The sequence below is a fragment of the Schistocerca piceifrons genome, chromosome 2 (assembly GCF_021461385.2).
Source record: "Schistocerca piceifrons isolate TAMUIC-IGC-003096 chromosome 2, iqSchPice1.1, whole genome shotgun sequence".
Classification (NCBI taxonomy): Eukaryota; Metazoa; Arthropoda; class Insecta; order Orthoptera; family Acrididae; genus Schistocerca; species Schistocerca piceifrons.
The window spans coordinates 220,354,959-220,382,956 of NC_060139.1; the positions used below are offsets into that span (position 1 = coordinate 220,354,959).

The window sequence follows — 27,998 nt, forward strand, 5'->3', positions numbered from 1 at the left end:
ATGATACAACGAAAATCTTTCAGTACTGCTGACAAAGTATCCCTCTCACTAGAAATCCAACGAATATGAAACAACATTTGACTTTCAGATAACCCGTGATGCCTATAGCTGTTTCAGTGTTTTTAAGTTTTGCAGCTGAAAATGTGGTTACCTGAAAATTTTATTAAGTTTATCTAACCAGCATTCAAAGTTATGAACATCATTTACGACACTAAAAACGTTTACGGGAGCAAGCTCCATTCTGAGAGCCATACAATGTACAGTAATCGCGTGTGGTGATACGTTTCTCATAATTTTAGCAGCAAAACCTGCTGCCGCTCCATCGGAACAAAATCCTACAGGCTTTCCTTTAAGCATTTCCACACCTATGCTGTTTTCTGAGAGAACCTGGATAGTTTCTACTTCAAGGGACTTTGCGTCAGCATTTTTCACTATTTTATAGAAACAGCAGCGTGCGTTATTTTATTCGTTGACTTACGTAACATATAAAAGCAATATTTTTCAGAAAACCTATAGGCTGACTCATCCACAGAAACGGAAAAAAAGTTGATCAATTTCGATTTAAAAGTAACTGTTCCGCTTTTAAATTAGTCATCGTCTTATCGGTGTGAAGATATATTCCCGTACCTACGACATTCGCAATTTGTTGCTACATAAGTTCTGGTTCTCTTTTTGCGGCCATATAAACTAATCGTATCACCGTTGCATCTAATTTTTCCTTCCGATTTTTTAAACGTGGCTCACGAGTATTTACTGTACATGTTTCTATGATCTGCTTTTTGCATCTTTTTCGTGCTGCACACAATCCGAATTTTCATATATGCCGTAATTTTTTTATTCTTCTTTGCTATACGGTCTTTTGAGCAACAAAAATCACTAGATGACGTTCTCATTGTTTTACATACTTGCTGAGGATGCTTAACGGAAGTACTGCACGACGTCACTGCCTCGTCTTTTTTTATTAGTAGTAGTAAACATTGATCATGATCGATTTTTCTGCCAGGAAGTTGAAAAGTAATTTCCTATCGCACTGTCATTCTTTGCTGATGTACGTTGAGCTTCGTTGTGGCTTAAGACTTCATTCTCATTACAAGATAAATACCCTACCTCAGAGATAGCTTCATCAGTTCTAAGTAATTTACTCATGATTTCGTGCATATTTTCACTTGCTAAACCTTGTGGTGTCACCGAATGTACTGATGGTGTATTAGTATTAGTATTAACATTATCACATTTATAGATATGAGTAATTAATTCACATTTTTACGTTCATTGAGTCCGTTTTCAGTGTCTGTTCCTCTGTTTCAATAGAGAGGCTGACAACAATCGTTTAAAATTTCAACTGCTGCCAATGCGGAGTTGCAAAGCGTTTAATCTCAACCGCCATTCTGTACAACTTTAAGGTACCTTCACACCGAAAACCAACTCCAACAAACAAAAACATACAACGTATGTTTGGCAAACTTCCCACTGTTGTGAGTTTGGCAAACTTACAACTGTTGAAAAATGTTGGCAACAGTTTCAAACTCTTGTAAACACACGTTCGGCGGTTTTATTTTTTGTAACAGAAAAAGCAATGTAAATGGATTCTAATTGTGCAGATTAACAATTTGTTATGGTGGGAGATGAGGCTTTTGCTCTTTCAGAGTACATGGTGTAACCATACGCAGGGTGGCAAGAAAAAGACAGCCAGGAAAGAATTTTTAATTACTGAGTATCTCGCGCTAGAAAAAGTGTGGATAATTTTTTTTTAATATTATAAACAGTTTTTCGCTGTCTTGGAGCAACTGCGCGCTTAAGACGTGAAAAAGCAACATTCGTGGCTTCTGCAACTGTGTCTTTGCACAGTTTTCTTAGAAGAAATAAAGAAAGTGCCACAGTTTACTCCCCACCTGGCAGTTTTGATGTGGGAGATCCAGAAACAGGCAGGGTTTCGGATGGCAGTTGGAGGATGCCTCCGCAAAATAAATGTCTTCAGAGAAAGGGAGACAACGCAGGAAGAACCGCAAAGAATATTAGGGGTGAATTTGCAATGTACTTTGTATCGGATGTAGGTAAAGTGAAATGGCAAGAGGAATATGAATAAACAAATATTGAGTGAAAAGACAAATGTAATTAAAAATTTACGAACAAAACCCTTATAGCTTTAATTATTAACAATGTAAGCCATTAATTCGCAAACTATTTTATATCAGATTTTGACAAAATGATATGACAAGAGAAATAGATAAATTTCCGTGAAAATACAGTTGTAATTACAAAATTTCCGACCAACAGTCCTAAGGTTTCAGTTATTGCAATAAATGACATTTTACTTAGGATTGTAAATATTTTTCTCCGTGGCTTCTTCAACGCCTCCCAAATAGTTTATATGCTCGTAAAATATCCATTTCGGAATGAAGATCTCGGTTCTCCCAAACCCACTTCTAGTTTTGACCATTTTACAATACTCACGATTATACTGAGTTTTCGTATTTGTCCATTTCGTTTCACACTCCAAAAGCAGTACACCAATTTTGTGAGAAACTTTTTTCAACACAGCAGACGACACGGAAAATGCGCATGCTCAAGTCACACTACTCTGCCATGTTTTTACACACTGACCATAAACTGCAAACTCTAGAGAAAATTTCCCTCGAGTAGTTGTACAAACTCGCGACTTCAAACAACAGTTGAAAACTAAGTCAAACTTCGAGTTGAAAACAGTTGTCAACCGAGTTTGTTGGAGTTGGATTTCAGAGTGAAGGTACCCTTACCAGAGCGAATTCAGTATTTCCAGTCAATTGTTAGTGATATTTTAAAAGTTTGATTGGTACCCATAAATTTCAATGCATTATTATCATTTATATAATGAAAAATTTTTTTTGGAATATAAATATTTTAGTAGTGTGTGTTTTGCTGTTTGTCCCGTTATCATAAACCATCTCCTCCCGGAATATTTTAGTGGGGTTGAAATTCTTGGGATAAAATTACTGGGCGGGGGGGGGGGGGGGGGCAGCGGTATTGTTGTCTTACGATTGTTAGGTACACCAAACGGAAAAGGCGGAGCAACCAAAGAAGGGGTGAGATGTCCACCAGAAAGTTCTACACATCTACAGCAATCTAGCAGACGTATACTAGTTCGGAGACATACTTGTTGACAAGAAATTTAGACATATTTACTGTCCTTCAAAATAACCCCATATAACTGGAATATTACCAAAATGGATTACATGTTCACTCACTCCCTGAATGGAAATTTTATCTCATACAGTGTATTGGTCGGTTTACACATCTGGCACATAAAGCATTTCACTTCTAATACACTAACCCATAAGTGATAACATTAAAGTAACGGTAGAACTTTTATGTCAGTTTTCAGTGGCAAACAAAACGGCAATAATGCAATGAAAATGCGAAATTAAGTATCGCTTTATTTGACATTTAGGCTATTGCTGCATCTGAAGCAGACCATGATAGTGCAGTTGTTGCTATCAGTACAAACAAAATTTGATGCATTTTGTTGGCAATGAGATGGGCACGAGCCTTCCAGTAAAGAATGGGAGGATGTTAATTGAAACGTATTATGAATCTATAACTGCCTGGGTTTTCATCTGCTTTGATCAGAAAATATGTGTACCCACAGTCGGAGATACTGTAATCGCTGTTACTCGTGACTGAAAAAGCCTGTAGTCTCGACAACGCATCATGACTTTCACGAGAACGATTATGCTTGTCATTGTTGCTCATCGCAATTTACGAACTAGCAGTTTGTGCTGCCAACAGCAGCAACGTAATTTTTTTTTAACAAGTTGAGGTTTAGACATGAGGTTAATATGTTGGCCAAACTATTTACTATACTGTGATGTGGAATGGGCTCAACAGCAAGATACATTGCTGCCTATTATAACACCGTAGTCTGTGACAACTGAAAAAAGGATTAATGTATCCACGTTGTTAGGTTGGCAATGCTTGCTTGCAGGTTTTGTGGTTACGTAATACGGAGAATAGAAGATACGTGCCGGCGACGCTGTGATAGAGAGAGATATAAAAGTGGAAGTTGAACATTTGGGATTACTATGGCTACGTGAGTATAGTAGTGCCGGCGGTTCTTTCGTAGTGTTTTACGTAGGTCTTGATCATCAGTACTACATTTTGAAGGTATAAGTTATTTGAACAACGGTTTCGCCTTTTGGGATTGTCGTTACTTGTTATTATCTCAGAGCTGAAAATAGGCGTATTAATTTCTGTACGTACTGTTCCTTAACATTAATTTTACATCGCATCGACAATTATTTTTCTGACTGTTTTGCTATTCCTCTTGTATATTTCATTTTATAAATGGCTATTTTCGACAGTATTTGTTGTCACTTTCACAGTTCAGGTCGCCACCCAACCTTTTGCGTAATGTAAACTGTTAATCAATAAACTCACGGGCGCGTCGTTTCATGCAGGTTTCACATTCTTTTTAAATGAACTATAACGACATTTTTTGAGAATCTCAATTATTACTTTTCCAAAGTTGTGAACTTCTCGAAATTTCGTCGCCAATCAAAATGAAATACATTATATCTAATTGTAAGGACCCTTCAGATATGGCAAAAAAGTGTATATTTCATGGTATTTGTTAACATACACAGAACTTCGCAGAAATATGCAATGTGTAAATGTTTTAGAAATATGCAATGTGTAAATGTTTTAGAAATATGCAATGTGTAAATGTTTTAGTATTCCATACTTACACTTTAGTGATTTGCTTTCAGCTCATTCAGTTTACCAATTAAGGAAGAGATGATTACCCTTCAGGTCCCATCACAGTACGGCTACTGCGTTCTCGTTGCAGTGGGCTCAATCTTTGTACTTATGTGGAAGGGGATCAAGGTTTGTTATAGCACTTAAGCACACACTTTAACATCTTTCTTCTACAAATACAAACAGGGCAGCATGATTTAATACAGCAGTTTCGTGAAATATGAGCTATCATTGATCATATGTTGTTATATATTTGCTGAGCAACAAGAACAAATTTCAACTATGTACAGTTTAACTTGTAAAGAAATATATAGACTTGCTTGTTTGCTATCTGTGGATGTTGTCTTATACAACAGTTTAATACATGAATGTCAAAGGTGTAATAGTTTTTGTTACATTAAGAGATGTTCCTGTGGTGAGCTGTAACTTAAAAGGCCCAAAATCCTTGCTTGTATAGGCAAGAAACTGAGTGATTATCTTTGCACATAATCATTGTGGAACATACACTTTAAGTAACTCACTGGTTAAATTCCTATTTTTAGATGTACAAATGAATGAAAAAAATTGTATACTTACAAGATGCAATAGACATAAATTAAGCTGTGTGGAGGGGGATTTGAATGTTACTTCTCCAGAATATGCTATTCTAAAGAGGTATTTCCTACAATTTGGATACTAGCTGCTGTGGCATGGACATATTTAAGTGAACCAGTTTTAAAAAGACTGTGCCATGCACTCCAAACAATAGGTGTGGCACACTTAGTAAGGGGGTCATTTTGCTTTATGACAGAGCCCATCCACACATGCGGCCAATTGAAATCCAGAGCTGATCGGATCATCTGGCTGATCTAGTGTCCAGTAACTACCATGCATTATTGCATTTAAAGAAGCATCTGGGTGGTCAGTGCCACAACAACGATGAAGATCTAAAACAACCCTGTTGCAATGGTTGTCAGGCGGCAGATTTCTATGAGGATGGTATTCAAAAGTTAACTGTATAATATAAGTGCCTAAGTATTGCTGGGAATTATGTAGAAAAGTGGGTTAAAGTGCAGGTGTTCATGGAAAAAATAAAATTGCTACAAAAAGTTTGCTTGATTTATTTCTGTTTCAAAATATTACTTCATTTCCTTAAAACAAGTGCCTCGTACTTCTCTTGGCAGCAAGTTGTTACGGCTCTTCAATTTGCAATTTTGTTTGTCGCTTAAAATGGGTATTTTGAAGACAGTAAATGTGCTTTCTCATGTAATATTGAATTAATATCCTATGATGTCAGATTATTAAGAAAAGGATACATTGTTGGGCAATAAAAAGTGTTTATTAATCCTGTCTCCCTTCAGCACATGAAACTGGCAAGGCAGTAATTACAGTGTACATACTGTGAAGTATGCTCTCCCAACAGTAAAGTGAAATGCCAGTCAGTGAGAGAAAGCTGCAATGTATTTGCAATGCAGTCTACTCTCATGATACTGGGTTCTGTTACTTAAGAAGTCTTTGAGCCACTCGTATACCTGGGAACATATTCTGAGGTATGCTTGTACCTTTGTTAGCAGTCAACAGTGTGTTGTTGTATCTAATGCTTTACAGAAACCTGGGAATATGGAATCCACAGGTTGCCCTTCATCCCTGGTTTACATGATCCCATGAGAGAAAAGGACAAGCTGAGCTTCATATGAGCAGTGCAGACTAAAACTACTGATTTGTGGACAGAAGCTTTCTCCCACTCCAGGAAATTTATTATATTCAAACAGAGAATATGTTCAATGATTCTGCATCCATCATACTGGCACTAAATGATGTCAGTAAGAACTGCACCTGAAGTGGCATGCGAGATACAGACCGAAAGTGAAAGCTATTGTAATTTAAAAATTACGGTTATTACAATCTACATCTCAACATAAATAGTATCTCTCCATTAAATAGTCATGTTGGTTTTGGATGTACTGAACTTTTGAGCGAAAGCTGTACCAGATAACAATTCTGTCAAACTTAATTTCCTGCTTTCATTACTCATGGTTCCCTTTCTTGACTCTAGATTCTTGGTGTCTCTTAGATATAAAGTAGTGACATAAGGCTGCATGTGTTATTTTAATGTGTAGATAGTAAATTAAATACTTTTTTTCAACTTCTTAATTTCACTGTGTGATTATGTCCTGTGTGATTATTTCCAAAAGTTATCATATGTGTTGTCCATCCTTAATTTCTAGGTTGGGGCTGCACGAAAGAAGTACAACATACCGTATCCAACAATGTATAGCAAAGACAATGATCAGTTCAACTGCATTCAGAGAGCACACCAAAATACGTATGTATTCAAGTTCTGTAATCTCTCTTTCTCTTTGTGTGTGTGTGTGTGTGTGTGTGTGTGTGTGTGTGTGTGAGAGAGAGAGAGAGAGAGAGAGAGAGAGAGAGAGAGAGAGAGAGAGAGAGAGAGAGAGAGATATCATTAATATAAATGCTGCCTCATTGAATGTGAGTGTATTTTGTGTATTAAATATCAGATTACGTTTTTGAAGCACAGTCAGTATATCCCTTTTTTGAAATTGTTTGTTTCTGGTATTCTTTGTTCTGTACTCCAGATTTATTTCACATTTCACTAAACATTTATACTGTCAAATTTTACAAAAGTTTTATGAATTTAGTCACATACACTCTTCATGTACGCTAGATGCGTGGCTTTCAGACATCGGGCACAGTGCAATTTAACTTACAAGTCTTTGTGCAGAGGACAAACAGCATAGGGCCTGGGCTTTGTGCAGAAGGCACCACATTGTTGCCGTTTTCAATTCCCGCCATTTCAGCAGCTTTCTTTCTAAGATGTTTAGGCAAGGAGTGAATGGCTACTCTCTTGCGCACTATGAGTTTTACTAATGCTTTTCACACCTCACAAAAAAAACATACTCCAGGAAATCCTCTTTATTACTTGCATATATGATAAAGGTGTTAATGCCAGCAATGTTAATCATTCAGTAAAACAGGGCAGTGGCTAGTGTGTGGTTTACCTTGAGCATGAATAATAGTGTACATTTCTTCAATTAAGTCTACTCCTGTTTTGGTCGTACACATTATTACAATTTCTGGTTTCTTATCATCCACAGTATTAGTGCCAATGACATCGTGATGCAAAGACGGAAGGAGGATAATGTTTTTTCCTTTCTTTGGCATATATGAAACTATACCATCCTTTCTGAATTGCAAGAGGCTGCATTTTGATTCTCAAACTCTCATGAAAACAAACTCTTTAGGTACCTCCATCTTATTCTTTCTAAGAGTTCCTACTCCTGTCAGTTTCTTCTTCGGGGTTACATAGCCAGTGGGGTGGGGCAAAACCAATTGTCGAGTGTCACTTTTCATCCTGTCCCTTCGATATGCTGTACAGTTCTGTTTACTATCTCCTTAGGTGAGTTTGACAATGCAAAGCGACCCTGTGTTTTCTTTTTTTTTTTTTTTCTAGCATCATTTTCATCTGCAGAGTATACCGTGTTCTTGCATAGTGCAAGGTGAAACTCTTCAATCCATATTTTGCTGATTGCTTGATTTGATTTGATCAGGAGAGCATAGACAAAACTGGTCAAGTCCGATGCTGCCTGCACCGAAACAGAATTTGTTGTGGAGTATCATTCCCTGTGTCTCCAGTAAAGTCACCCAGTGCCCTTAACAGTGCGGGGAGACCCTTTACCAGTGCTTTGCTAGACACAATTTCTTCAGGTCTGGTTGATTGGAATATTCTGTGTGTTTTACCAATGCCTCGTATTTCAAGATCAAATGTGATGCGGTTTCCTTGCCCACTCCACACATCCTACATTTGGGGTCTTCTTCAATATCCCCTTTGTATGTAGGTGTTTTTTGAAGTTCCCATAGCCTGTCCATAGTCCAATCATAAGTTTCATTTCTCTCCTGTTCAAGCCCAGGATTGAGAGACTTTTGGACCTTAGCCCAATATTCTACATGCTGGCTCCTTGTCCGATCTCATAGTTTTATTTTGATCATCACCTTGGTGACTGTCAGGACAGGTTCCGGTCCAATAAATGGTGTCATCGCCCCTATCCTGAACAAACAATCGGCTTGCTCATTACCACTAATCCCTGAGTGACCAGAGATCCACAACAGGTTTACGCTAATGCTTTCCCTTAGTTCCACAAGGACTTTGTGGTATTCTGCCACGTTCTTTGATTTTGTTGCAGAGGCTGCCATTGCTTTCAGGGCTGCTTGTCTGTCTGAATAAATGAAAATGCTATGACCTCTGTAGCACCTCTGCAAATTCTCCTTCATGCACACCCTGATAGTAGATATTTCTACTTGAAACACAGTGGCCATCTTCCCTAGAGAGATTGCACTCTCCAGCCTTGGCTGCACTTCGTAGCCCCAACACCTTGGTCTGTTTTCAAACTGTCACTGAACTAGACTATGTCCCCAGTATGGTGTCGAAATTTTTTTTCTCCCAGAGCTCTCTACTTCCAGTTACTACATTGAAAGGCTTGTTGAAGCAGCTGGGGGTTATTATATAGTCTGCCGGTATTTCCCCAACCATACCTATGCCTACCTGATTCAATATTTTAGTGTGAGATCCTGGATACCCCATTGAGTTCCATTTTTTGCCGGTTTTTAACATGTGTGTTCCAGCTCCTGTCTCCATTTTTACCCACAGTTGTAATGGGGACATGTCTAGTACGGTTACCATCCGAGTAGTACGGTTACCATCCCAGCAGTGGGTGTGCTGCTAATTCTGCGTGTAATAGCTGAGCAGACCAAGCTCTTTAGCAAGCTCCTTAGCAGTTACCTGCTGTTCTACCTTTTTCCACCACACTGTAGCCTCATAAGTGATCATAGGTCTTACTGCCGTGGTGTAGGGGCTTAAGCCCCAGTTTTTACCACAAGCTCTCCTGGTACTCATTAAGAGTACCTTTCACCTTGAAAGAGGTGTTCCTTATTTGAGGGGTCCATGATAAGTTTCTCATCCAGGGTTACCCCTAGATATTTCACTATCCCCTTCACTGGTAGAGTTTCATCTAGGAGCTTGAGATTCCAATTTGTGTGTTGGATCTACTTCCTCATAGATAGTACTACAACAGTCTTCTTAGGACTGACCCTTAGATCATGTTTCCTGCAATTTTGCACAATGCTCAATGCTCCTCGCACCATAGCTTGTTGACTGTACTTGAAAATTTGCCAAGTATTACTATGATAAGATCCTGCGTATCACTGGCAAAAGTGCTGTGTAGAGTTTAATTCTACAATGAGTTCATTCACCACAAGGTTCCACAGTAAAGGGGACAGGACCCCTTCTGGTGGACATCCTCTAGTGGTGTTGATTAACATTTTTTCTTGATTCTACCACTAAGAATGTCTCTAATCCACCTGCAAATGGTAGTCTCCAAACCATGGGTTCGAAGGTCGTGTTGCTAAAAGCCCCTTCGATGTCCAAGAAGATGCTGAGGGCTATTTCATGAAGGTGCAGCACTTTCTCCACCTTCCCAACAAGTTGGTGGACTGCAGTTGCACACAGTTTTCCTGTTTTGTATGCATGTTGGTTTATGTGTAGAGCGACCCTAGTTAACCTCCTCTCCCTAACATGCATGTTGACCAGTTTTTCTAATGTTTTAAGAAGAAAGGAGGACAGACTGATTGGTCTCATATCCTTGGTCTTGGTATGGCAAGTTCTCCCTGGCTTTTGAATGTAGACAACCTTCACTGCCCTCCAGACGTAAGGAATGATCCCTGCTGCTAGGCTAACCCTAAATAACCTGCGTAGGAATCTTATTAAGTTCGCTCCTGCTTATTGCAGGAGCGCTGGAAAAATTCCTTCTGGGCCAGGTGACTTGAACGATTGGAATGTTCCCACTGCCCATTGGATTTTACTGTGGTCAACACATTCTCTGGCAGATTCCCAGTTCTCCCTGCGAATGCCTGAAAACCGATATCTCACAGGGATCTCTTCCTGGTTTACGTTGTCAGAGTACATTGAGGAAAATGAGTCTTGAGGAGGAGTTTCTGCAGTTTATGTGCTGTCCTTGTATACTCCCTTCCCCCTTTTCCTTAAAGTTCCTCCAGGATTAGTTGGTATTTTAGTGAGGATTTCGTGAAGTGTGGCCCGAACAGCCGTACCCTCTACCTCCTCGCAGAATACCTTCCAGGACGCCTGCTTTGTTTGCTTAATTGCAAGATTGTATTTGACAAGGGCCTCGCAATATTCTGCCCATTGTTCTTTCCTTCTCGCAAGGTTAAACAGTCCTCGTACCTGTTTCTTCTGTGATTCCAGTTTGTTGTTCCACCAAGATACATTCCTATTCATACACTTCTTGGTCATTGAGCAGTTGTAATGGTATGAGGTCATGATGACAGAGGTCACTGCCTCTGCTACCTCCTCAGACTCTTCTGGGTTCCTTATTGAAGTACTGACTTCCGATAGGCTTGTGTCGAGGTCCCTCCTATAAGCCTTCCAGTCCATTTTCTGGGGATTCATATAGGACATAGTCTGTCTAATGCCCATTTCAACCTCGAACTTAATATACATGTGGTCTGATGAGGATGGCTGTAAAGCCACATGCCATTGTTTGACATAACTGCCCATCAAAGAGGAACCGAGGGTAATGTCAATTACCTCTTCCCTTCTTATATTCCTAAATGTTGGTTCCTTGGCCCTATTGAGGATCTCTTAAGTTATTAGCAAGAAGAAATTCTTGAATGTACCCACCACCTCTACTGTTGGTGTCGGTGCTGCCCCACACTAAGTTGTGGGCATTAGCATCGCATCCAACCAATAGTTGGTTGCCCTGTTGTGCATAGGCTTCTGTCAGTCTCCTCACCTCCTGAGGAGGAGGATCACTGTCCTCGTAAGGAAGGTATGCCGAGGCCATTACAAACTCCCTCATGATACCTTCCTCACGTTGCCGCATCCTGATGGTCACTAAGTCTGTAGGACAAAAGTCCGCCATTGGCATGAAGGGGATTCCATTTTTTCACATAAATGTACATTGTGCTGACTTGCTTACTTGGTATATACTGATGGAAACTGCATTTGCCTCTAAATGCAACCAGTTGTTCATCCTTCATCATACATTCAAACATCGAATAAATATTAAACATAACTCCGTCTTGTGGTTATTGAGAGTGGGACAATGGCTGGTCAATGAATCATAAAAGTATTATTCCAGCAGTCATTATTTTTATAGCTTTGTATGTAGGCTATCAGTATTTTTATAGCTTTTTATTTAGGCTATCAGTTTAGACTCCTCAGTAGTCATCATTAGGCCCTGTAGTATGAATGACAAAAAGCATCCAGTCGTACAAGTACTATATTTACCTGACTACAAGAGGACCCTGAAAATTCCAAACTGTTTTGTTGGCAAAGTATCTGCCTAAAATTTTTGCATTATACCTAGTCCAAACTGAGGCCATTTATTGACTGCCTACATTTTGATAATACAAGGAGAAACAACAAAAAGAAATGGTTTATATTAACTGAAACGGCTGAAAGCAAGGGGAAACTACAGCCGTAATTTTTCCCGAGGGCATGCAGCTTTACTTGAGTGGAATACTCTGTTTCAAATTCTGAAGGTGGCAGGGGTAAAATACAGGGAGCGAAAGGCTATTTACAATTTGTACAGAAAGCAGATGGCAGTTATAAGAGTAGAGGGGTATGAAAGGGAAGCAGTCGTTGGGAAGGGAGTGAGACAGGGTTGTAGCATATTCCCGATGTTATTCAATATATATATTGAGCAAGCAATAAAGGAAACAAAAGAAAAATTTGGAGTAGGTATTAAAATCCATGGAGAAGAAATAAAAACTTTGAGGTTCGCTGATGACATTGTAATTCTGTCAGAGACAGCAAAGAACTTGGAAGAGCAGTTGAACGGAATGGACAGTGTCTTGAAAAGAGGGTATAAGATGAACATCAACAAAAGCAAAACGAGGATAATGGAATGTAGTCGAATTACGTCGGGTGATGCTGAGGGACTTAGATTAGGAAATGAGGCACTTAAAGTAGTAAAGGAGTTTTGCTATTTGGGAAGCAAAATAACTGATGATGGTCGAAGTAGAGAGGATATAAAATGTAGACTGGCAATGGGAAGGAAGGCGTTTCGGAAGAAGAAAAATTTGTTAACATCGAGTATAGATTTAAATGTCAGGAAGTCGTTTCTGAAAGTATTTGTATGGAGTGTAGCCATGTATGGAAGTGAAATGTTGACGATAAATAGTTTAGACAAGAAGAGAATAGAAGCTTTCGAAATGTGGTGCTACAGAAGAATGCTGACGATTAGATGGGTAGATCACATAACTAATGAGGAGGTATTGAATAGAATTGGGGAGAAGAGGAGCTTGTGGCACAACTTGACTAGAAGAAGGGATCGGTTGGTAGGACATGTTCTGAGACATCGAGGTATCACCAATTTAGTATTGGAGGGCAGCGTGGAGGGTAAAAATCGTAGAGGGAGACCACGAGATGAATACACTAAGCAGATTCAGAAGGATGTAGGCTGCAGTGGGTACTGGGAGATGAAGAAGCTTGCACAGGATAGAGTAGCATGGAGAGCTGCATCAAACCAGTCTCAGGACTGAAGACCACAACAACAACATGCAGTATAGATTTCCTTGGTTGGCAGCATGACGAAATTTGCTGCTTGCTCACCACTCCGCTCCACACACTCATGCTAGTTTCCAGCAAAGTTGGTGTCACAGGTCTCCCCTCCAACCTTCCATAGTGCTGTGCTCAAGCAGATTTGGAACACCCAACTGCAGTATCTTGTAGAGTGAAAGTCATATATAACAGTGGCAACCTATAAGTAAATAAGATTACGATTCGGTCCAATTCTCAAACTTCTGCTCGTCCTGTGATGTCTGTTGGCACTGTCTCCATGATGGATGTAGCCACTGTGATTTATTCTCGCTGTAACAACGACAGTCTGTTTAATATGATTAGTTTCGGTTCTAGACATTTAATTATGGATTAATTTTCTTTTTTCATCGTATGTCACCATCTCATTCTAAAGCTGATTAAAAGTGGTAACGCTTTTACGTGGTATTCTGATACATGAAAAGTGACCAAATTTTTCATTTACTACCCACTTGGTTAATAATTACTTTCTCTAATAACCAAATAAAATATTAATTTGTGTATGGAATTGGAAAATTTTTTTGAAGGACAAAATTTTAGCCTTTCAATATTACCTTTACTCAAAAAGCACTGCAAATGTTTATATATGGTATCCATATGTGTACGGGAACTTTAATTGCAAACGAGCTTTGTAAGATGAATGCTATGTCCTCTTGTGTTTCATAAATGTGTGTGATTTTAAGCTGAGCAATAGATTGTTGTGGTAGGTAGTTCATAGTTTCTCCTGCAACTCTTGCACTAGCACTGTGTGAATCAAAAGACACGTGATTGTTCGAGCAATACTGCATCGAGTGCTTCAATGTATCAGGAACTCTCGAGCCTGTTTGAGCATGAGTACTGTTTGCCCAACCCCGAAATCTTCAAAATAAATCTGCATGTGACATCAATAGCCAGAGCTTCATCTGTAAATGTAAAACAACCCCTATATCAGTCTACTAAGCAACATAAAAATGTTGACTTCCGCAACAGTAGTTTAAGCTGCGAGTATAAGATGACCCTGTATTTTTCAACTGAAGAGTTTTGGAAAAACCTTATCTTATAATCGTATAAATATGGTATGTAACAGGGAACAAATATTTGTCCCTAGTTTCCGTAGAAGACTTCACGAGCAATGTGTGCTCCTCACATGTGTAACATTAGCTGTTACATGTGGGTTCCCTGTTATATACTTTTTGTCATTCATACTACAGGGTCTGAAGTGACTCTATTGAGGAGACAAAACTGGTAGTCTAAATAAAAAGCTAATGGCTGTTGGAATACTATTTCTACATTTCAGTTCGACAGAAATAACTCTTTTAACACTTGTCTGAATTCAGCTAGGCGAGCAAACACTGTGGTCTGTCTCAAATGTTGTTGAATCCCGAACAGTGCAACAAGAAACAAAAGTGGCGCAAACTCATTGTTGCACGAAATCTTTTTGTAATTCATAATTTCTATTCCATAAATTTTCTAAATTTTCGTGGCCGGCTCGGTGATGCCTTACTAATGTCAATTGACTAAGGAGAGACTTGATTCTTTCCACATTGTTTGATTTGGCATCATGGTCTCTTGTGAAATCGATGCAGTGTCGTGTATGCAAATGTTTGTGCACCATGTGATTGTTCTCATTATGACATCATTTATGAATACATATCACGAAACAGTCCATGGGAGGTTTTACAGCTTTTGCAACAGCTTTCACACCAGGAAAGTGAATTTAAAAGATCTACACTTAAGTTCTAACATTGTGACTAACAGTTCTTCATTCGCTTAGTAGCCTTATCATTTCCAACAAAGAAGACACGGGTGATGTGGTTATCTGCTGTACTTACATGTGATTCTATGTTATCTTCATGCTCTGTTTCCATGTGGCTGTTGAGAGAGAGAGAGCCTAATTGCTGCCCATTTCCTCTCCTTCAGAAGATTGTCATCTGATATAAATTGTAGAAGCTTTCACTCTCTTTTGAGTTCTACTTCATAAGGATCCATTGCTGAGTTAACTACATGGAGTGACAACAGACATGCAGTTGTTACGGAATACAGCTGTAAGCTTTCTCAGTGCACAGTAACATAGAGAGTAGTTGCACAGTGTGTTGACAACACCCTTGCGTATTTTCTTGGAACGCTGGCTGCCTTAATCGATTCTATTTTTACACTTGGCTCACACATTACTTCCTAGAAAGGTACCAAAGATTGTGAAAGTACACTACTATCCATTATGTAATAATACGTCAGTAGTAATGACTAGGGTCTTCTGAACAACCTGCGTGACACCTATAGGGTTAATACAACACACCCACCAATTTAATATATTCATAAGAATCGTGGAGCAAGGTTTTTATTACTTGGCTAAAATAAATTAGTATAGTAGGAAGTTTTTCTAGGAGTCATGCTAAACACAATTTACTTGTTCCTTTTGTAAACAATATATAATTCCTAGCCATTACAATTTCCTTCTGAATAAGATAATTTTATAATTGTCGAAACCTAGTTCAAGGATCCTAATAAACCTGTGTTATGCAACACGTGGGCTGATTTTTCGTCCTTCCAGGACACGGTAAACAGCTTGGACACCAGTTTTAGAAATCATTAATTTCATTGCTGACTCGTTTCCCATGTTTCAGTAATTGTTGATCCTATTTGTGCCTTCTCGAAATCCTGGTGCATCTCCTATATGCAGAATCGAACTTACAATATTTCTGTGTATTTGTTTTAAATACTTCACACGCCAATCAAAGATGTGTTGTGAGTAGTGTAATAAATTTTTCTTGTGTTATGGCAATTACTGGTGAAACATTTACAGAAAAGAGATTGTTGTTAATGTAATGTTCATAAAGAAGTAGAGGGTGAATCATTATTAATGGTGTAAATGTGTACAGTTGAAAGTACACAATGCTGGAAGCAAAGAAGTCGCAGTAAATGCAGCTATGCAAATAAACAGTTTGCAAGATAATTGCATCTTTGTGGTTACTAGCCACTGCCAACATGATTCTGTGTAAACACTGCTTGCTGGTACGTGATGTGGTCTTTTTGAGATGTGAAGTTGTAAACAGAATCAAAGAGCCACTTGCACCACATGCTGTGAATGAGTGTCCATGTTGGTGATGTTTCTCATTGACTTTGTGGTTAGGGATACTAGGTGATCATCTTATTGGGCGGTACACATCATTAAACAAACCGAGTTATCAGAATTAACATCAGTTTCTGCAGCATCGTCTTTCAATATTGTTTGAGATGTTCTCGTAGAGCAGTGTCCGAGGATGTGTGACGATGGAGCACTGGCACATTTTGTTGCTATGGTGAGGTGACATCTACACCTAAAGAGCCGATATAGACAATGATGGATTGGGCGAGGAGGACCTGTACTGGGGCGTCAAAGATAACATTATGGGAACCTCGAGGATTTCTGTGTTTGGGCCACATTAAAGTGTGGTGCATGCCACTTTGGTTAACACAGTATGTACCGTAAGCTGGTGCATACCTATTTATACCTCAATGCAGAGTTTCCACCACCCTGTTCAGAAGAAAGCCTTTGAACACGTTGGTATCTAGAGCAAAAACTGTTTCTAATGAGGACCACTTGAAGTCCGAAATCAATCATCTGAAGTACGTGTTCCAAAAGAATGGTTAAGTGCAATATTTGTGACGTTCGCCTGCTTTATTTCTTCGTTTGTTGTCCTTGGTGTCTACGTACTGCATTGCTACACTGGCTGAAAAATGGGGTTTGGAAGTTCAACACTGACTACTTTAAATGATGTAGCCGTGAGGTGCACATTTGCGTTCCACAGTTCTTTACTTTCACTGTTCGCATATCTCACTGACTTACCAGGCATACAAATTAATTGCATCGGTAAAAGATGCCTATCATATGACATGTACTGTCACTAATGCTGTGTATGACACACCAGACGTGTTTTCTGGAGGAGGATTCGGTTGACTTGTCTCCTTGTCACCAAACGTTTGCGGTTCCAATTCGAGAACCACTTCCTTTTGGCTGCTGACAGAGGAGTTGTGCAGAATCAGCTGTCATTATAGGTCCCTTCCTTACACCTTGCTGTTGCAAACGAACGTTACACCATGACACAGATGCAAATTTGAATACAGCGGACAGTGGAAAAAAATCAGCATGAAAGAGGTTTGAACATGGCTAGCCTGCTTGGGAGTACAACAAAGTGATCACTTAACCACAACGCTGTTGCCCTTTCAGGCTCCTCTATATTACACTTCTTGTCTTTGGACTGTTCACCGTATCTACTTGGCTTTTTTTTTTCACAATTCAGTACACCTTCTTCCTATTTTTATGCTTGATCTGTGTTCAGATTTTCATGGGCTGTCCACTGGGCCCTCTTTCCACAAAATCTGAGGGGGGTGCAATGAGGAGTTTCCCTTGTGAGTAGCCATTTTATAATTAACACAAAGACATGAAACACTAAATTGAACAAACACCTTACTCGAATACATTTCACATGCCAGATTTTGGACTTCAGTCCACACACTACAATGTGTCTCCACAAATGTAATGTCCACATACATTCGGACAGACAGATCAGTAGATGTTAACCAGCCTTTGGTCCATGCTGGAATTTACCAGTTTTTTAACATTATCTGACACGTCGCTGTAGCACACCGATCTGTGTCATAACTCTGAATGTTAAAATCATTCTTTTCAGGCTGGAGAATTACCCACAGTTCCTAACTCTATTATTGCTGGGTGGTCTTGAACACCCTGTCATATCTGCAGCTGCAGGCTGTGTGTGGCTGGCCGGCCGCATTGCTTATGCAAAGGGTTATTACACTGGCAGTAAGTATTCCTTTTCTTCCTGCTCTTTACTTTTTATACATGATTGTAATGTGTAGGCATGTAATAGAATGGTAGTGTACATAGTTAAAATTTTTTGTGGAAGCGGAGATACCTTTCCTCATTGATCTTGATATGCTGTTCATAGCTTTTGTTGACTTTATTGTTCTACCGTAATGTATTTTGTGCTTCTATGTTTTAATGTATTAGTGCACTTCAGCTGTAATTTTCTTGACCTTCGTGTCCCATCCGGTAAGTTCCCCTCGAGTTGAGAAGATGTATGTCTTTACCTGTAATCTACCAAATTGCTTAATGGCTGTCATGGAGTGATTTAAGTGAAAAAAATTAATTTCAATAACAGTTGTATAAAAGGGGTTAAAAATTGGTGCTTAGAGAAATAACTAGCAATCGCAGAGAGTACAAACCATAACAGTAAGCAGTTAACGAATGCTGCATGCAAGAAGTAGAAATTTTTTTAACTCGGTGGATACAGACGTTGCATGAATATGTTGGCTACAAAGTTATTGGCAGCACATAGTGTAAATGTGAACTAATTTTGATTTTTGTTATACTTAGGTAATGAATGTCAATTAACTGCGGCAGTTGGATCACATACAGCTATCTTTCATTGATAAATGTTCCATGATAAAAATTATAAAAACTGAGATATTAGTTAAACATTAATCTTTTTTAAACAAATAACTCAAATTGTCATGATGATGTATTTCCCAAGATACAAACAATAATCGCGCTCTCTCTCTCTCTCTCTCTCTCTCTCTCTCTCTCTCTCTCTCTCTCTCTCTCTCCTCTCTCCCCCCCCCCCCCCCCCCCCCATGCCTGCTGGGAGGCAGTTTGGATGCAAGTGATGATGTGCTACTTCTGTTGTGATGTTTCTGTTATTGCCTTGAGAAGTGAAAAATTACGGAGAGACTTAGTGGATGGCCAAAACTTACAATCAGGGGGGCAAACTTCTGGCACTGTCAGCAGACACATTTAAGTGAAAAAACTGTTCCCAGCTCTTTTCAGTATTAGTTCCTTCTTCTTCTTCTTCTTCTTCTTTTTCTTCTTCAGGGAAGACAGATTACTGAGCTGAGGAACGTTAGAAAGGAGGATTAGTTCACGCAGACCCTAGGGTTTAGAGGGACCAACCTGTTGTGAGGACAAGATCTCAGTTACCCATTCTCTGACACTTCTTTCTGTTTCTCTACCATAAGTATTTCTTATCTTCCAGGGTTTTGTGATGATTCATATTGGTTGGAAAGTGTAGTGAGCAGGGTTGATATCATAGTAGTAGTTTTTTTTTTCTTCATTACACAATTATAGAAAAAAATACAACATTACAAGTTGGAGTTGATTTGGTGGTAGTGCAGAAAAAACAAGAGTAGTTACGGCATGCTGACTGCTGTAGTAATACAAACACCATGTTTCACAATCAACATGCGGCTGAAGGGTGATGCAGACTGCACCCCATCTGCCAGTTTGCATGCCAAGTATGCTTCCCTGATGCAGTCTATGCTATCATTCAGTCCATTGTTAATTGTGAAATGTGGGACTTGGGGATGGGTGGGTCTCAAATGGAACAAAATATGTGGATTACAGGCACAGGGATTGGACCTAAGCATCAAGCAAATTACTATGAGTGCTCCTCCTGACAAACATTATGTTGGGTCGTGTAAAAGCAAAACTCGAAGATGAGATTGGGCACACTGATCAGTTGCTTACTGGTGTGACTGGTACACAATCTTCATCATACAATTAATAAAATATTCCGGACTATTACGCCATGGTTGAAGAGTTTTAAAACTCTGATGTTTCGTCGCCATCTGCGGAGACATTTTCAAGGGGGATCGTAGCTTTGTTGAATGTTCGATTCACACCCTGTCTCACTACTGACTGCAACAAAATTCTGCTTCCGCGAGCTCCCGCACAGAAGTGGAATGTTGCTGTAGTCAGTAGCGAGCCAGGGTGTGAATCGGGCAGTCAACAAGGCTACGATCCCCCTTGAAAATGTCCTCCGCAGTTGGGAATGAAACATCGGGTTTTAAAGTGAAATCCCTTCAACCACTGCACAATAGCATGGAATATTCCATTAATTGTGACAGTTCCAGTGTGAAAGCTTACATTTTACAATCTTCGTCATAATCCTTGTAAGAAATATTTTGCACAGATATTAGCCAAGAACCATTGAGCATAACCAGGATTTTCTGCTTGATAATTATAATTTTGTCACATTATCTTCTTTACACTGAGTGCTTTCAAATGATGGAGGTGTTGCAAAATAACTTACAGGCAGTACAGACCAATATCCAATAAATTAGCTTGGACATCACCAGAGTAAGTTTAGTTATTCATGTGTTCATTGGATAATAATTGCAATCTCTTACTACGATGTGGAATGAGTCTGTTTTAAAATTGGAGAATACTTTCTCATTGAAAAATATGCTGACCATTTTTGTAATTGGCTTGAAGCTATATTTTTAAAACAATGATTTATACTTAACTGTTTTCGGTATATTCAGGGCATTTCAAAATGAAAATTAGCAATTACAAATGGCTTAAACTGTTGTGGAGAATGTGAAAGAGCTCACCTTTTTTTTACATCATTTTAGGTGTTCTATATGATGCCCTTGCTTACAGGGACAATATCTGAGTGATAAACCATTTCATGCCAAAATTCTGAAGCATTTGTAGAGTAATGGTGCATTTTCAGGTGTTCTGCCAAGTTGTTGATTCCATTTTATGCATGAAAGGAAGAACACCCGGAAGTACATCATTTATCAATAAATTGCACCAAAGAAAACCAGAGCTCTTACATGTGAGGAGTCACATTAGAAGTGTACATTTTGAGTTCTGAAATTGTTTTTGGCAGAGGTGGTACACACACAAGGTCTTTCACATTACCCATGAAAAGAAATCCATTGATGTCAGCTCTGGTCATATAAGTGGCCAAAGAGAGAACACAATATCGTCATATCCAGTACAGCAAATTCAGCAGTTGAGTTAAAATTTGCAAAACTCCATACTGGTACATCATACTGGTTTCATATGAATATTATTTTATCTTGTCTGTAAGTCTTATGAATGTATCACTGTACATTACAAAGTTAAAATTGTTTGTAACTGCTACATTTATTATGAATTGCCTTGTATTCAGAAAGTCTTCTATGGAGTAGAAAGTGTTGTCAAGCAGATAGAAACACACACACACACACACACACACACACACACACACACACTCTCTCTCTCTCTCTCTCTCTCTCTCTCTCTCTCTCTCTCTCTCTCTCTCTCTCTCTCTCTCTCTTTAGATAGTCTGTTGTTCAACTTGTTTACTTTCTTCTATATTGATTTAGAAATAATGGTATAAGCTGCTAATTAACAGAATTACATGCCGTGTGTGTGTGTTTTTTAATATTTTCATTGCTACACAAATTAATGATGTGAATACCTTTTTTTAAAAAATTCTGCCTATTCGTTCAAGTACTTAATAGAAAATAAATTGAAAGGTACACTAAATATTACACAATCCACTGTGTGTTGGATTGACAGATGTTAGGCAATCCTATTAATGGGGATACATTTTGAAAAGTATACCTGGTGTTGGGTTTAGCAGTTTTAGGTACTCTGAAGTATGTGCATAAAACATTACTTCATAATACAGTGTATTTTACAAAAGTTTTGTAGTGATGTCTACATTTTATTTGTTGCAAATTCAGCTATTGCTGTGTAACACAAGCCATAATCTTACCAGAATGGATATTGACCATGTGATGTTGCAAATGGTTGATGGTTTCATATGCAAGAACACAGAGCAAAAATAGTGTGTAATTTATGCATCATTTATAAAAAGGAAGCCATTTTTGCATGGTCCCATGTTATGTTCCAGATCCAGCAAAAAGACTGCAAGGTGGTTTCGCATACTTGGGACTTCTGGCATTGCTTGGAACATCAGTAAAGTTTTCTATGCGTCTTTTGGGAGTAATCTAATGATATTGCACAAGTTGGTAACACTTCCAATAGAGTACATAGACTGCATCATAAAGTATTTTGCCATTATTAATTTTTTGTGCTGAATGTTTGTGTAATTACAATTTATATTTTGCTAATAAACATATATAACTAACCATATTGTCGTTATTTTCTCTGTAATGAAACTGAAATGTTACATTCCTGATTTCCTTCAGCAAAGTAAGTTGAAAGGTATATTGAAGATTATAACCTACATGTGTTGGGCTGATGGATGTAAGGCAGTGCTAAATGGATTGTTTAGGTGCCAGAAACATTTCTTATGAAGATAGAATTTGAGAAGTATGCGTAGTTGTGGATTTCAATAGATCATGTTTCTGATGTACCTCTACATGTGCACTGCATAAGTTGCCTGAGAGGTACCCAAATCATTTGTCTCTACCTGTTCCACCTACATTCTTTAAGAAGAAAAGGTACTGGTAATGCTCTGTATTATCCCAGATTTCATTTTTCCCTTGTGGCCAATACATGAAATATAATTTGGAGGAAGCAATGTATTTCTTGATTTGTACCGAATTTTATATAAGTTTTTGCAAGACACAGCACATTTCTTATATCATTCCTAATTTGAGTTTATTCATTATTTTTGTATGGTTCCTATGCAACCTAAATAAACTCCTAATAGAATGCTCATATCTTCTTTGAATTTTTCTCCTTAACTAAAGAAAGGCCACAGGCTGACGAGTAATGTTCATGAATTGGTTGACTTTGAGTTTGTAAATTACCTTCACGAGGGAATTACAGTTTGACTGTTGCGGTAATTCTCAATCAAACATTTGCCTTGCCCATGGCTTGATTTATGAGATTGTTCCACCTTCCTTCCAGGTTTTCTGACTGGATTGAAGCAGCGCACCGCCATTTCCTCTCCTGTGGCAATCTCTTTTTCTCCTGAATGTTAAATTATGGAATTGTGTGGTAACTTGAAGATTCTGATGGTACATGATTAGCATGCTAACTGGTCACGTTGATCTTGGGGTCCTGAGATACAGAAGCACTAGAGTTTGGCTGAGATTAGTGTGACCATATGTCTGTCAAGGTTTTCGCACAGTTTGTATCTCACTAAGCTCCTCAGGCCAAGGCCATCTAATGTACCATGGGTATGATTCTTGGAACCCACTTTGAACCATTACAGAAGAGCAGTCCGGGAGGAAATTCAGATCTAGGATGTTTTGTAGATGAGAGCATTATAAAAAAATCAATATTAAAGGAGTATGAATACTTGTTTTAAAAAATAAACCAAAGATATTCCATGTAAACTGTGAAGGTTTATGCACCAACATGGTTATGTTTCAGGCCAACCTCTGTGATGTCACAAAACAGTTAAATGATATCAAACCTCACTATAGGAGATTTTAATGTGAAAGCAGCACAAAAACTGACAAATTAGTCAGTTGGTAAATTGTAGGGGTCAAAAATTATACCAGATTATCAATTTGAGTTTAGATTATGGCTCACCAAATGAATGTTGAGTAGGGGATTAGTTTGTAGAAAAGGATGATAACCAGTTTTATTATATTGTAAAATTCGGATTTTTAAGAATGGAAATTTTGATGGTGTTGTTTCCTTAAAAGTTCTTGTGCTCAATGACTTTTGTATGGTCTGACACAATATTGTGCAGTGAAAGATGTAGCGGAGTTTGAAGAAACTTTGAAAGGAAGTATCTCCTAATGTTAGTGGCATACATTGGCAGAAACCAAATCATTCTCCAACGATCCAAAGTGTTTCATTGTTAAATCAAGCCACAAAAGATCAAGTTTGAAATAGTACATTTGATAGATCATGACTGGGTTCATTTTTTCCTCCCCCACCCATTTTGCTCATGTCAAGCTAATGTACTGCCAATAAGCGTGAACATAATAAGTGTAAAAAGTATAAGGCAAACAGGTGATGAGAACAGAACAGGATAGGTTAGGTTAACATATGGATCCATGAATTGACAGACACCGTACTCCATACCTCGTGTTGCAGTTTTAAGGTAGAGAATATTTTATAACAATATGATGATGATGTGAAACTTGTTGAAAAAATATATGTAATAGTTAAGCACTATATTTTTGGCACATAGTGATAAGTTAATCAGCTGGGTAGTAGTGGCTGTTGCTGGTAGAACTTTTAGCCGCTATTCATTGAAGATTAGACATAGTCCAATCAACGTGAGGATATGGGTGACTTCATAAAATATGAGGATATGGTAACACTACGCAAATCATATGGTATGTGCACATAAGTAATAATGAGTACTGTGTGTATAAACATATGATGTAATTAATGTGTTATGTATTGGTTTCAGAGTAAGCGCTTGAAAATGACATCACTGCAGTCAGTTGATAGTGTGAAAATAAATGACTCTGATCATAACAAAACCACAGTGGGATATGGAATTGCACTTAAATTAAATGCCATCTGTTATGACTTGCTGTGGCAACACATCCTTTCCCAATATTGATGAATTCATTTTGTGAACATCTTTCAAAGTTCTTCAGTGTAGATCATTTTGGGGAGACAACGATTTAGATGGTGTGTCACTTCCTGGTACAGGTTCTAACGCCAGCTTTGGACAAAGGTGTAGCCTATATGGCACAATCAGGATGTTAACAAGGTGTACTGAGGTCTGCTCAGTTACCTTTAACTTGCTTAACACAGATGATTACTGTAGTTGTGATTAAACCTTTGTTTGTAGCTATAGAATAGTGCTGGACTTCTCACACAATCGATTTCCTTTTGGTGTTTATTAATCAGATGTGCCACATTCTCCAATCTTTTTTGAGCTGTCCAAAAATTGTTTAACCTAGTAACTATGTGTCTTAATTTTAATTCTAATGACACTCCTCGTATCTCTTAACTTTTTTGAAATAAATAATTGAAATTTTGTTGTTAGGTGTATTGATTAGTATCATTGATGGTGACTAGTTTCAGACTTGGGTCCATTCTCAAACCATCCTTTAAGAACAAAGTTATAGCAGATGTTATAATAGTTATACCAATGTGACAAGAATATTGATAGTAGTTCCTGTTATGACAGATTACAAGAAAGATCACATACCACCTTCATAAGTAATTTAAATGCAGTCAGTTAAGCATGTTTGGAACTACCACAGCAGAAAATCCAAATGGCCGTGCAGATAGGTTTAACATACAATAAGCACGTTGCAATGAACAGTAGGAAGAGAACTGACACTGGAAGACACCGGCAGTTGGCAAGTGATAGCGCCAGAGGCCACTAGTAGCTTGTGTTCAAAGGACAAAGATATTTACTATCTAATCCAAAAGTTCTAATATTGTAATGCTAATATCACAGATTACACGATGACAAAACAAAATTCTGGAACCACCTATTAATTGAAGTAGATCCAAATTCCATTGAAGTAATTACAGATTGTATGGAATATACTGCCACATATGGCATGATTTGCAAGTACATAGCCAGGTTGTGTTACAAATTGTCAACAGACAAAACAAAATTTACAAATATGTAATAGTAGTAACTGAAATGAGTCTGGTAACAAATAGAGGCTGCTGATAGTGGTGTGTATGAAAGACCAAAATGTTTATTCTTTAAACGATTCTTTCAATGTAATCCTTTTTCTCCAGTTCTTCACAACAATCAATTTCCATTGTAATACTAAGCACACTGTCCCTATGGAATGTTAACAATCTCACACCTTGTAGGTGAATATCCCTGGAAACCTGTCACTCGCACAAAATGGTCACACTTTCTTCCTTCTTGTTTATGTTTAGCCATTCATTATCACTAAGTTGTGTGACTTTTTCTAAGGTAATTAACTTTCGGGCACAGTTCCTTGGAACACCCCTGCTTCGTAATAACTGAAATTCACACTTGTTCTGATTGGAGGTGGACAATGTTACAAAGATTTGTTCACACAACTTTGTTTCCATACCAATTTCTTGACATTCTAATTGATCTGCTGAGAGTTTAGCATACAACTTTGTCAAACAGTCTAATAGTAAATACTCTTTCTCCGGCTGTGTATAAATGTATTTACCTGTTTGATCTCTTGCTGTAGTTGGGAGTGGCAGCATTGTGTATAAATTGAACTATTTGTTTGCTACTAGTGGAATGCTAATGACATATCCTAATACATTATCCATCATGAAAAAAAATCTTAAGTCTACTACTTTTAGAGGTGTGTATTCATATGCTTCTCATAAGGGTACAGGGACTGGTAGATCATTTTGAATTAACTTTAAATATTTTACTCTCTGGATCAGATTCATGATATGTTACGCTAGGATCCCCTTCTGTGGATGCACGATGGCTCTTACTCACTGCTCATACTTAATTCTCTAAATAGTTATGCTAATTGTATCATTTCATTGATGGCAGCAAACACGGTTATTCTCTTTAGTACTACATCTGTCATTGCTAGTGAAAAGTAATGAATTGCTCCAACTTATTTGTACTGTGCATCAAGATTTACTCATTAGTCACTGTATAATCTAATGTATGATTCAGCTCATATAACATTGCTCTTACTAAGACATTTTGTTCCATTGATATTTTTACCAGACTTCTCAATCATGCTTCCATTGTGTTGATGTGAGTTAAGATATGAAACGTCTGATTTGTGGAAATTTCCAAATAGTGTTTTACGGATTTCACCTACAAAATTGAAAACTCCTCTCCTGGATCTCAACTATGTTTGGTTAATTGCTGATCTTTGGTGTATTCAGATTTGGATATATTACTAGCAACCTCATTACATAGAAGGTTACATTCTGTTCTTCTCAAATTTAATTTACTTGATCTTTATCTGCACTGTTGGACAGCCTTGTTTCCTATTTGGGTCACTCTATAGGATTTCTCATCAACCGTTCTCAGGTTAACATACTTCAAAATTTTCCATGTGGCTTTAGTGTTCTGTACCTTGCCCTGATGACCGTACTAAATCCCAGGTGAGTCTTGTATTCTTTGGATCTCTTGATTTAGCAGTCAAACATCCACTTTGCAGGATCCGTGCCCATGAGTTCAGTTTCATTCAGAGCATTCCTTCTTGGCTCTGGAAAACAATTCTTCTTGCTACTATCTCCTTTTGATTTTTATTATCATTAACAATAAGGCTTCAACTGATTAACGTGTACTTTCATCTGCTTATTTTCAAGCATTTTAGTTGTCACATTGAATAGATCTACTGCAAGCACTTTCATGCCGCCGGAGGGAGTCATAGGACTGGGCTGTTGTGAGTGGTTGTATCTCCTCGCTAAACAGTTTTTGAATATTTATTTTTTCATAAAAATATTACAATTTAGAGATTTAAAAGACGATTAATTTTTCCAGAACAAAACTGTTACACACATGGACAAACAAATCAGCTTTGTTGCTACTCAACAAGAAGAATTTACTCAACAGCAATATGCTCACGTAACAGTATGAAATTCCGCTCCAGTGAAAACACATGAAATATCAGTGCTGCTTCATAATAAAAAAATTGATTTTAAATACGTACATATTAAAAGTTACATATAAAACCATTATGCAAGAAGCTCATTCTATTTCAATCTTTAAGAGAATTTTTATAATGAAAATATAGTGCAAATAAGAATCTCCTGTGACATGACAGTTAAGTAAGGAGTTGGTTGATTGTATAGAACATATGGAAAATCAGGTGACGTCAGATCCAGTTGCCAAAAGAATACACATCTGAAAAATGTAGGGACTCGAGAATAGACACATACAAAGTACAGTTTGAAGGCAATTACAGGTTTTAAAATTTGTGCTTATCGGGCTAGATTCACTCAGTATAAACAGCAGTGCACACCAGCATTGAAGACCTCCAACACAAGAGAACAACCTTGTCTAGTAACATCCTTGTACTGGCAATTCTGCTGTTCCAT

General features: G+C 38.1%; 1 protein-coding gene across 2 annotated transcripts; it reads left to right on the plus strand.

The window, feature by feature from the left end:
- The first annotated feature begins 3,915 nt into the window (after positions 1-3,915).
- On the plus strand, positions 3,916-22,245 carry LOC124776669 (microsomal glutathione S-transferase 3-like). Of its 2 annotated transcripts, none has more exons than XM_047251771.1 (5): positions 3,916-4,066; positions 4,743-4,860; positions 6,939-7,036; positions 17,995-18,125; positions 22,006-22,245. In XM_047251771.1, the coding sequence occupies exons 1-5, from the start codon at positions 4,059-4,061 to the stop codon at positions 22,104-22,106; spliced, it is 456 nt and encodes a 151-aa protein (XP_047107727.1). In that variant the 5' UTR covers positions 3,916-4,058; the 3' UTR covers positions 22,107-22,245. The 2 variants fall into 2 exon arrangements, with proteins under 2 accessions (XP_047107727.1, XP_047107728.1); XM_047251772.1 differs by having other exon boundaries at positions 3,984-4,140.
- Positions 22,246-27,998: the final 5,753 nt, after the last annotated feature.

What these genes read in the sequence shown, in the direction of transcription:
- LOC124776669 (XM_047251771.1), top strand. An exon ending in TTATGTGGAAGGGGATCAAG is followed by an intron (nt 4,861 to 6,938) that starts GTTTGTTATAGC and finishes CTTAATTTCTAG; the next exon opens with GTTGGGGCTGCACGAAAGAA. An exon ending in CAGAGAGCACACCAAAATAC is followed by an intron (nt 7,037 to 17,994) that starts GTATGTATTCAA and finishes CATTCTTTTCAG; the next exon opens with GCTGGAGAATTACCCACAGT.